Genomic DNA, 12,091 nt, shown 5'->3' with positions numbered 1-12,091 from the left:
ATCTCAATATAGGCTTAAGGAAGAAAACTTCAGTTTTCTACTGGAAAATTTGCAACTTTCGGATCTTAGAATGATGTCATCAATGTCGGATCCCCTCAGCAATACACTTTTTCTTTCCCTTGTGCTTACAGTACAGATATCTGTGCAGGATCTCTGAAGAGAATCAGATGATAAGTGTGCTAGCTCCATACTTAAAGTTATGCATGAAGTATCCTGCATCCTCACTGTCAACCTGCTGTTTCCCTTCCACTACGTGTCTCCCATTATGTTTCATTTTCTCTGCTGATAACTTTGCATCGGCCCTTTAATTATTTCTTGTTCCAACCCTTTTGTCAACTTTTCTGCTTCTTTTCCCATGTGCATTTCTTTCCTTTGTATCACAAAATATTTTCCCCCTTATAATAAATTTACAGTTGCAAATTCTATTCATCAGTGGACCTCAAGTCCTGGAGATGGCCTTCTGTTAACTATGTTTATGTTTTGAAGATCAGCTTCTGTGCTTTGAAGACTGAAGCTAATTTTTGCATTTGTATTCTAACTCCTTTGTTTATTACAGTCCTTAGCAAGAAAATCAAAGGATAACATGAAATGCCTTCGTCTGTCTTTAATTTGCACTCATTTGTCAAAAGTACCACTTTTTACTGCTGTGATTCTGAACCTTGCAGAAACTTTGTGTCCATCATTAGTGAAAGTTGGAAATTTGGTCTGGCTTTTTCAATTGGTAGAAGCACCGAAAATGTCATATAACCATCAGGAAGCGATGTAGTGAACACAATGAGAAACATCTCTAAATGAAACATCACATACACATAATTTCTGATGTAATTCAAGTACATTTCCAGCTATATTTTGTGTGTAATCTGATACCACAATTTCAGGTTTCAGAGATATTGTTGGTTTTGCATATGTTTGGACTGATTCCTATCCCATTTTTCCCCAATGACAAGCTTTTTTTTAAATTAAATTAGTTTGGCTGCTTGGTCCACTTGAGAGAAAGGACCAGCTGCCTGAGACAAGTCCCATTTATGCTTGATAAAGTTCATGTCTGTGATGTTTAGAATCCCAAAGCAAAATTGTTTTCCAGTCAGGCAGGAGAAGCCCAAGCTCTTCCTTTGGTCCCAGAAGCATCATATAACTCGAGTATTGTTGCTGGATTAACTGGGATGACAGGTGTGGATATGTGTGTGTAATGTCTGTATAATAGAGTCTGTTCTCTAATTGCCATGAACCTCCTAGCCACTGGACAAAGAACTAGCTCCGTTAGTACCACGTGGGAGTTGGAAGCCAATGGCCACCCCACATTAAAGGAATAAATGAACAGCCATTTTCCAGCCCTCAGCATAGGAGTGGGAGCAGAACATCCTTGATTTAAAGGGACTGCTTGAATCTGCAGAGAAGTCACAAGACTTTCAATACCCTGCCCTCCAAGTCACCCTCAACCATGATCATCCCGCATACTGGAATGGGCAGACTCTTTGTATTTGACTAAACATTGTCAACAATGTTCAGACTGTGTTAGTGAGCCTATTTTTAAAAAGTCACTCTGGCCTTCTATTAAGCACTCTGATGTTTTCCTGTAACAAAACCCCTATTTTATGATGTTTGTGTCATGTTTTTCTTCTTCGAAAGCTATTTGAATCAAAATATGTGCATCCCATTCACAAAGAACAACTTCTGTTCATGATATTGATTATTAAGCAGTTCACATGTTGTGATTCCTGGACGGCAAAGAAAATGCAATAGCTGCTTTTTCTAACTTCCCTGTGATAGAGATTTCCCTATTGAATTTTAACTGAGCATTGCAACTTGCATCCATCCAACAGTTAACCTGTTACTTTTAATACACTTTGGGTGTGGCAGTGAAAAGAAGCCAAAAGGGGAGGACACTGTGTATTAGGTCTAATGTGCATTAACTCGGATCGATGTGTAAAGGTAAATGGTCATGTAACACTGGCTTTGCCGAGCGGCTTAATATAAAGGGTGATAACCCCCTGCCCGGCCAAACTTAAGAAATCTCGTTTGGGTGGATGCTGTGCGATATGTCCCCTGTTACACATCAGTACCCCGAAATAACAAACAGTACACAATATGCGATTAAACAATTAAGCTTTATAACTCTTACTTTGACTAAACGGTTAGTAGAGAAACAAAATATAAAAGAAAAAGGGCCCAAATCTTATTAAAGTGTCTGTGCACACAAAGTTGGAGCTCACAGTTCCCCTTCGCTGATCCTCCTCCTATCGTCGCTGCCCCTCGGACCCTCGCTCTGAGGCCACCCCGTCCATGGACTACCAAATCGCTCCATCTGTGTCTTCTCTCTTCATCTCTCTCTCTCTCTCTCTCCCTCTGCAAAAGCCCGCGAAAGCAACTGCTTCCAGAATCACTAGACACAACCACAAATCTTGTATGGGCTACGTGCATCCCGTTATCTCCAGAAATAACCTAAACATTGCTGCTACAGAGAAACCGTTACCTCAGCAGTGAACATTACAGAGAAGCCATTACATTAGCAGTGACACCTTACAGTGTGTCACAGTCACTTTAGGGATAATTATGTTTTCTATAAATAATTGCAATCCTGCTTTATGTTGAACACTTCTTGTTATTGAAACTAACTATCTAAAAATTAGATTTTGCAATTTTGGGTTTCCCAGCCGGAAGCTGGGTGAGCAGCAGAACCCAACTAGGTTATCTACATAACAAATCAGAGAAAAAGTAGTTTAAGAATATCATTATGATGGTTTTCACTTTAAATCATGTAAAACCTCCCTGGATGGTTCCTGACTGCACTGACCAATGATATTGCAGCTGTTGCGCCATCATCAAGTTTATTGCAGAGAAGTGAGTCAGCCAAAATATAGGATTTGGGTTGTGTTGTGAACCCCCCCAATCTCTTCCTTTGGCTATGGTTTGGTCCAGTAGATTCAGCCATGAGTAGCCCAGTATCCCAGTAGTCAGTTACATTCCCAGTGGGCCAATCTATGCACTCCATCAAGGTGCATTACACAGGCGTGCTGTTGCCATAATTATCGTTGTTGATACTCCTGGACAGAACTAGAATGTGGACAAACGACTGGCTGTGGGCATGTTAATCCATGTCTACATGTTGCTTTGCTGCAGGGTCGGTTCTTGCTGAATTGTGAGCTGTAAGCACTGGTAGCAGATTGTGCCTTTAGCAAACTATTTCCCTTGGTACAAGGCCGTGGCACACCAGATGACATTTTTTCCTGTACTTCATATTTCCTTGGCTGGTGCCATTGTGCACAGAAAAGCTCAGGGCAAATGCTCAACAAAAAAATCACAACTTTGATCCAGCCAGTAAAATATCATTTACAAGAGGGACCAATTTTGAGGTGAAAATTGTAAGCTTTTACTGAATGTCTTGCTACTTTTCACAGACATTCACATCTGACTTATGATCCCCTACAAAAAAAGTATGGCACAATTCCACAGCAAAACTGTTGGCATCAGTGAGCTCACAGGAGAGACTGCAGATGCTGGAAATCTACAAAGGTCACACATACAAAATGCAGCAGGAACTCAACAGGTCAGCTGGATCTATGCAGGAAAACTCACAGTTGACATTTTGGGCTAAGACTTTTCATCGGGACTACTAAAAGGTCTTGGCCTGAAACTCTGACTGCTCATTTCCCTTCGTAGATGCTGCCTGACCTGCTGAATTCCTGCCGCATTATGTGTGTGCTAGAATCAAGAGTTTATAATCTTACAGAATAAATAAGTCTCAAGGTGGATCTTACCATTTATTTGGAATGACATGCTAAATTGATCCAGTTTCCCCGCAAATATTTATGAAATTGACTAAGAAATTAACACTTTGGTAACTTGAAGGATATAGCACAAACATGGGCAGAAGAGATTAGCTGAGCTGAAGTCCCGTTACCAAGCTATGTAACTCTACGACTCCTAGTATCATGGTAAAACTACATATGCCCTCATCAGAAAGGACCACATTTCATTTGCACACCACTTTTAGCCAGAATGGGCAGAGTCCCTGTGTGCCAGTGGTGGGGGAAATGACAATTCTACTTCAAGAATTTCGAGTACTGCGGAGCTGGCCAAGGTATCGAAGGAGACGATCAGGATATTGGGGAAGGAGATGGATGGGATATCAGAGGAGGCAGCTGGTGTGTCGGAGGAGCTGTTATGGCTGCAGTCCATGTTGCTGCCTGCTATTCGGAAGCATCAAATTTGGTGCCGTATAATCATGTGAGGTTGTCTTGGACATTTCACTTGCAATCGGTAGACGCTGTTGGACAGTGATAAGGTCTTTTATCCTTGTCTGGTGGAGGGATAGGTGATATGGGAGCTGTGCAGCCTCAGGTGTAGCAAGGACTGGGCCTCAAGCCTCAGGCTTGCCTGTTGCTGCAGACCAGGTGAGAGAAATGGAAGCGCTGCAGCGTGGTTGAGCTCAGCTGGGGCCTGGCCTCTCCCATCGGTACTGTGCTTCCGTGTTCAAACGGTGGAATGACAGGCTGGATAGTACGTGTCTGCACATTGCCATGAGACTACCATTGATTACCACACATTGTCACTCAGGGTCTTTTATGTCTTTGTTTGGAATGAATATGCTTCTTTGTTCGCTATTTTGAAATATGTTACTCGCTATTTTGAATGTTACTCACTGTTTTGAAGTTTGCTTGCTGACTGGAATGTTCTGCACCTTGGCCCCAGAGAAACACTGTCTCATTCAGCTGTATCTCTGTATGATTTGAATGATAATTAAACTTGATTTGATTTGTTTGCTTAAAATTATTGCAGGTCAAAAGTTATTTGAGCAGTCTGCAGAGAGTCTGGAAGCTGTTCATTCAAGTCTTCTAATGTTAGCAATGTCTCTCTTTAAGTGGATATAAATATAGCAAATACACAATGACAGAGCACAACCAGTATAGCTGATGCTTCAAGGCTCCTGTGACTCATTTCTGGTGCTTTCTCCTTGTGACTGTATGGATTCCCTCCAGGTCCTCTGAATTCTGTTCTGTCCACATCCCAAAGCTAACACAGATTTATTAGCCTGAATTAGCCTTTCCCATGTTGGATGTAGATATAGAATAAGCAACAAAGCTATGTGAGTATTCTAAAGTTGCATTGTGAGTTTTCAACAAAAGTTCCAATTTATACTAACAGTATATAACTAGAGTAGTCATTTGATATGCACCTGTTGCCAGAAAAGTTACTGGTGCATTAAAGTGAATTACACTCAGACCAATTTTCTAACTTAGGGCCAATTTCCTAAATTCATTTAACTTCACCTTGGAATAACTATTGGGCAACTGAACCATGGTTAATTTGGTTTTAATATATGCTCTGTACTTAAAGAGTACTACAAGATCCATTTTTGGGCAATTATGCAATGTGAATTTATAAAACTTGTCCAAATGACGGTTGTCAAATTAATCTTTAATGGAATATTTTTATTTCCAACTAGGTTTAATATGCCTCATGATGACAGTAATAAGTGTAAAGAAGATGGTGGCAAAAATCAACAACATGTGATGGCGCCTACACTGAACTATTACACCAATCCCTGGATGTGGTCCAAATGTAGCAGAAGATACGTAACTAATTTTTTAGAGTATGTTTGAATTTCATTACACGTTCATTTGATCTGTGCATGGTCTCTGTTTGGTTTTGGAGTTTGAGTAGTTCTGTTAATCCCGACTGCAAGTATTCTGAAAGGTTGATCTGGTTTCCCAAAATTACTTCCATTTAAAGGGTTTGTGATTTTCATCAAATGAGTTTTTTATGTAAAAAATTTTAATAAAAATTTAACACGAGCTTTATTTGTCACGTGTACATTGAAACACGTGTCCTTTGCGCCAGTGCACTGCACAGTCTGAAAATGTGCTGAAGGCACCCAACATTTGTTGGCATGTGTCCAGCAGCAACATAGCAGATCCATAACTTAGGAACCCATGCATCTTTAGAATGTGGGAGGAAATCAGAGCACTTGGAGGAAACATACATGGTCTTGGGGAGCATGCAAACTCTTCACAAACAGCAGCGGGAATTGAACCTGACTATCGCTGGCACTATAAAGCATTATACTAGCCACTATGCTAAAATACCACCCTAGTAGTGAGAAATGTAAATACAAGGATATTTTTCTTACCCATTTTTTCCTTTTAGTACAGGATATGGTGAATGTTTACTTGATGAACCTGTGACAAGAACATATACACTCCCTCATCAGCTCCCTGGTCAAATTTATAATGTTGACAAACAATGTGAATTGATTTTTGGATCCGGTTCTCAGGTGTGCCCCTATATGGTAAGTAATGGATCAGGTGTAAACTGATGGATCAGGTGTATGTAGTTGGAAAGCTGGAACTTTTAATAACAATTTTAAAACGTAATTAATGAAATTGTTATATCTTTTGATAATTTTGTAGAATTTCAAGAGGTATACAGGATATATAACGTTATTTATATAAGTAGATAATCAACATTGAACTAAATGTTCATAAATGATTTTTTATTTCAATTTGTTTCACACAACTGGATTCTTAATTTATTCTTTAGATGTAAAACTGACTGGTTGAATTTTAAATTTAAGATTGAGATTCTCAATCCCATATTCTCATTTTGTTTGAGTGTAAGAACCTAAAGACTTTCTTAGTCAGGTAACTTCTCATTGATAAAATACTGTTGAGTGAATTCTTTTGCTGAAGAACAATGTTAATTGTGTTAATAGTGCTGTGCTCTAGTCCTTTTTAAAAGATGCCCATTATCTTGTTGCACCGTGAGGATATTATAGAACTGTGGAAATAGAAACCGACAGTAGCAGATTTCAGAAGTTTCTTTTGCTCTGCAGACACAGTGCAGACGTCTTTGGTGTACCAGCACTGAGGGAGTTCAAAGAGGCTGTAGAACTCAGCATATGCCGTGGGCAGATGGAACTGAGTGTGAACCTGGGAAGGTAAGTACTCCTAATCTTTTTTAATTATTTCACTTTTATGAAATAAATTATTTCAATGCAAGTTACATTTATGTATATAAAAATTGTCTTACAAGTGTCATGCGCAACTAAAAATTACATTTGTATGTTTCTGTTCTTAAAGCAGTTCTCAGTCATTCAGAACTAAGCTACTATTAAGAACTAGAAAGCGTGCTTAAGCAAAAAAAAAAGATTTAACAATAATCAGAATCTCTCTGTCTTTGGTGTACAGTATTTCACACAATTTATATAGGTTATAGTCTTCCAAGTGCACTCACCTCTTCCAACAGCTAATAGAAACATAAAGGAGAAACAGACTTAAAGCAATTCTAATGACATGCTTGTGATGCATTTTACCATTCATTATCATGGTTAGTATATAATTAGTACCTTCCTTACTTAAACTTCCTGTCTAACTTCATTTTAGTTTTGCTTTGTGTAAATTCTTCAGAAGCTTTTGAAGTACTTTATGCCTTTGTTTAAAAAATAGAAATAAGAGGTTTGCTTACACATAACTTCAATTATTAAAAATTAGTCTTGTTTATAATTTGCACTTTTATTACCTTCCCAGAACTGTAGGTAACCTTATTGAATTACTCCAGTGCCTTACACTTTTCAGATTTTCAACTTAATCCAAGTAGCTATCCATGTCCTGCATTCTACATATGGTGTTCTCATTTGACCATGTTCACTTCCTTTGCTCCTATTGTTAACGTCAATTATGATTGCTTACTGCCATATGAGGGAAAAAAAGACCCTGGGGAGATGAGGGAGAATGGAAATATCATGAGCAGCCAAATAAAAAGAAGATTGTAAGAAAATTAGTCAAAAACTTCAAATGAACATTGATTTTCCCTGGAACATTTTCAATTAGAGTAATTCATGGATTTGAGGTTCTAAGTTAGCAAACTGAGCTCAGAGAACTGTGTATATTCAAGAAGGATTGAGTGGGATATAATCAGCAGTTTGAAAATGCTGAGGGAGAGAAATATGGATTAAAGCAGCACACTTAACACTGAAGAAGAGACAAGCAAGATAAATGTTAATCAAGATTAAACCTTAAGGGCTAGCTACCCTGGTATTTAATCCTTTGAGCAATGCTGAATGAAAAGAGATGAATCACTGGACAACAAAGGATTTTGCACCCTGAACACCTTTATGGTATCTTATGGATTTTGGGCTGCTGATCCTGAAAATCATCTTGCGATTTCACAATCACACACCATTTTTTTTAAATTGCCTATATTTTTTATTTCAATTCATAATTCAAGTCAATTGAAATGTTGTCCACGATGTAAGCTGAAAAATTTTCTATCTTGTCCCGGGCATGCTTAGGCAGGGCAGATGCTGCATGGCAGGACAGGTTTTAGAATGGCTATAAAAACATCATGCACACACCATTCCATGCATTGCATTTACATCTATATTAAGAACATATGAACATAAGAAATAGGAGCAGGAGTAGGCCATCCGGCCCATCGAGCCTACCCTGCCATTCAATAGGATCATGGCTGATCTGTAAACTCAACTCCATCTACCTGCCTTTTCCCCATAATCCTTAATACCCCTACTATGTAAAAATCTTATCTAACTGTATCTTAAATATATTTAGTGAAGAAGCCTCAACTGTTTCCCTGGGCAGAGAATTCCACAGATTCACCACTCTATGAGAAAAACAATTTCTCCTCATCTCCATCCTAAATCTTCTCCCCTGAATCTTCAAGCTGAATCTGAATGTGAATGTGCCCTATTGGTTTGCAATCACATTGATGCACATGCTCTGTGTGCATGGCATGTAGTGTAGATTCATTATGATAAAGCAATTGCATTTTCATGAGTATTGTGATAGCAAAACGTCTCGCCAATGTTGCAACAGCCACGATACTTTCTGTTATACTAGTGGCGCATATATGCTTAAATTTCAAAGACACAGCATGACTCCACTTATTAAGAAAGCCTATGAACTCTACTTTGGGTGTAAAATTGGCGATCAAGACAAAGCCTGGGCTCCTCACATTTGTTGTGGAACATTGGCTGTCAATATTAGAGCATGGCTCAGAGGTACTCAGAAGTCACAACCGTTCACAGTCCTGTTGCCATGTTGAGAATAGAAGGATTACATGACAGACTGCTTCTGCTTTCTGACCAGTGTATCTGGGGTCTCTCTGCTAAAAACAAGAAATCCATTGAATGCCCCATCTCCCTTCAGCTATGAGATCTGTGCCACATGATGATAGTCTTCCAGTACCAAAGCCACCAGAGACGTGGAGTCTACAGGAGGCAGACAAAGATGCCATGATGCATGAGCCAGGAATGGAAAACAACACTGATACTGATAGAGATTTTGAGCCCTTTATGTGAAGTGAGCCTCAACTGGTAGCTCAATCTGAGTTACATGACCTGGTCAGAGGGACTTGGGTTTCTCAAAGGCAAAAGGAGAATTACTGGGTTCAGGACTGCATGGATGGAATCTGCTGTCACCAGGCACAAAAATTTTTGTGATAGATTTTGATATTTGAGACAGATATTTTCCAGAATAACCGATGCCAAGATTAAGGAAGGCATTTTTTGTCGATCCATAAATCAAACGGGTCATCAGTGACAGGCAATTCAAAGAACTTTTAGTGCAATTGAAGAAAATGGGATTGAAGACATTCAAGGATGTTGTTGGAAATTTTCTTGCAGCTGCAGAGCACCAAACTACATGCAGCTGGTTGACAACATGATTCAGTCATTCACAGCCATGTGGTGCAACATGTTACTAAAGATTAATTTTCTGTATTCCCAATCAGATTTATTTCCTGCAAATCTTGTTGCTGTCAGTGACAAGCACGGTGAAAGGTTTCAGCAGGACATTGGAAAATGTATCAGGGCAACTGGAATCCATCAATGCTGGCTGATTATTATTGGACACTTAAATGAGAAGCTTCAGACACTCAGTACAAACAAAATCATCAACAAAACATTTTAGCTTCATTGAACTATTGCAAAGCGTCAGCACTGTTATGCAGTAAACACATTATATACAATAAAAGTTAATTTTATGTTTCCCCAAATTCCGGCATGATCCAAGTAGGCTAAAATTAAACTTCAAGTGGTCCATCTTAACCACAACATACTTCTGAGGAAGTAACACCTTCAAAAAATTTGCTGTCCAGTGATATTTAATTGCAATGGACTGTGTACACAAACTACATCAATAAAATTATATATCCTGTTTTGTAAGAGCAATTATATTCTGATAATATATTTGTAAGTTGCAAAAGGGTAACATAAGTAACTATTTTGAAATTTCTTAGAACAGGGAGCATTACAGAACAGTTCAGGCCCTTCAGCCCATGCTGTTTTGCCTACTCTAAGATCAATCTACCCTGTCTCTCCCACATAACCATCTGATTTTCTATCACCCATGTTCCTGTTTATTAAATGGTCCTATTATATCTGCCTCCACCTCCAACTCTAACAATGTGTCGAATGCACCCAACACTCTCTGTGGGGAAAAAAAACCCTGTTTTACACTGTATACTTCTGCAATCAAGTAGAACTTTTGTAGTTCTCTCCCTAAAAATACTAGATGTGTATGTCATTGTTTGTGACTGGCCAGTTCTTTATTTATAGTCATTGGAAGGAGAACAGTTTAAGAGGCAACTGCCTTTGTCTTGTTCTATGCATGCTTCTACTTAAAAATATTTACTTAGAAATTAATGGTGAAGTGCACTTTGTGCCATGTCTCAAATGTAATCAGTGGAAAGTTATTGCAATAAAAGAGACGAATTTTGAAAAGTAGCTGGAGAAATAGGTGTCAATCATGGCAGCAACTTTGCAAGTATGAATTCTAATTGCAAACATTTCAATGTCACTTGTGAACACAAGGGGAAATGACAGCAGGTATGGAGAGAAACCCCAAAATTTCCTTCCAAAGTTGTGTTTTTATTTTATACTGCAATCTGGAGTAACAATCATTTTGTTCTCCTTTACATTTGTGTATTGAAGAATGACAATAAACGACTTTGAATCTTCAATCTTGAATCAAAGTTCAGCCAATTAGTGCTTTCTCGGCGTAAACTCTGCTATCTTCATTGGGGATCCCTGATGAAGATGGCGGAGTTATTGAAACAAATTATAATCGATACCTGTACCCAGCTGGAAGCCCGAGAAGAGTTTATTAGTTCAGCCTATTAGTTTCAAAGATACATTTAATGTCAGAGAATTGTATACAATATACACTCTGAAATGCTTTTTCTTCACAAAACTAGAGGAGTGCCCCCAAAGAATGAATGACAATTAAATGTTAGGACCCCAGTTCCCCCTCCCCTCCCTCCCATGTGTAAGTGGCAACAAGCAACGATCCCCTGTCCCCCCCACCAGCAAAAAAAAGCATCGGCACCCACCACCGAGCACTCAAGCGTGAGCTAAGCAACAGCAAAGACACAGACTTACAGTACCCCAAAGACTACTCGTTCACCCGGTATTCGACATACCCCAGGCTCGCTCTCTCTCCCTAATAAGGGAGAAAGAGGTGTCTCCGTTTCACAGTGAGAGGGGAGACAAAACAAACAACTCGCTGGCTTGTAATGTTAAAAGTCTGTTGCGACACTTTTTTTGAGCTTTGTGCCCAAAGATCTCAGGTATCTGGGCGCGCAGCCTTAGATCTTCTGACTCTCATGACACACCGATCTCCTGCCCAGACACCAACCTCCAATTCCTCCCCCCCCCCCCCCACAGTCTCCAGAGGCACAACATCTCAGACCTCCAAAGGTGAATGAAACTCTTAGGCCACGCCTTTGGCCTGCGGAATAACGGCCAGTCATGAAACCCCGAGAGCAGGTCCCATTCCCACAAAGAATCATAGTCAGTGTGTAACTTCAGGTCAGGGTCTTCAAAAGAACTCTGAAAGGGAAAAACAGAGATTTTAAAGATAGAAATAGAGCTGTTTCCGAAGATACAAGCAAAGGAGTCGCCGTTCGGCACCATTGATTCTCCTAAGCTTCTCCTCCTATATTCATCCTCATGCAACAAAAGATCTCTGCCATCTTTCACAAAAGGTGAAACTCAGGGTTCAAATGATGCATTGCTAACTAATGTGGAATTTGAACCCTGCATTCTTATTTTGCTCCCATACAGAGGCCAATGGGA

The 12,091-nt window shown here is 39.4% G+C and overlaps 1 protein-coding gene across 2 annotated transcripts in view; it reads left to right on the top strand.

The window, feature by feature from the left end:
- Nucleotides 1-12,091, top strand: part of LOC132377844 (A disintegrin and metalloproteinase with thrombospondin motifs 9-like) — a 249,369-nt gene that overhangs the window by 50,417 nt on the left and 186,861 nt on the right. For both annotated transcript variants that reach the window (XM_059944273.1, XM_059944271.1), the window contains exons 9-11: nt 5,447-5,593; nt 6,148-6,289; nt 6,833-6,937. In XM_059944273.1, the coding sequence (XP_059800256.1) occupies nt 5,447-5,593; nt 6,148-6,289; nt 6,833-6,937 (394 nt within the window). The remainder of the gene's footprint in view (nt 1-5,446; nt 5,594-6,147; nt 6,290-6,832; nt 6,938-12,091) is intronic.

The sequence above is a fragment of the Hypanus sabinus genome, chromosome 19 (assembly GCF_030144855.1).
Source record: "Hypanus sabinus isolate sHypSab1 chromosome 19, sHypSab1.hap1, whole genome shotgun sequence".
Classification (NCBI taxonomy): Eukaryota; Metazoa; Chordata; class Chondrichthyes; order Myliobatiformes; family Dasyatidae; genus Hypanus; species Hypanus sabinus.
The sequence above is the reverse complement of the archived record's forward strand: the minus strand, read 5'-3'. Positions and strand labels throughout refer to the sequence as shown.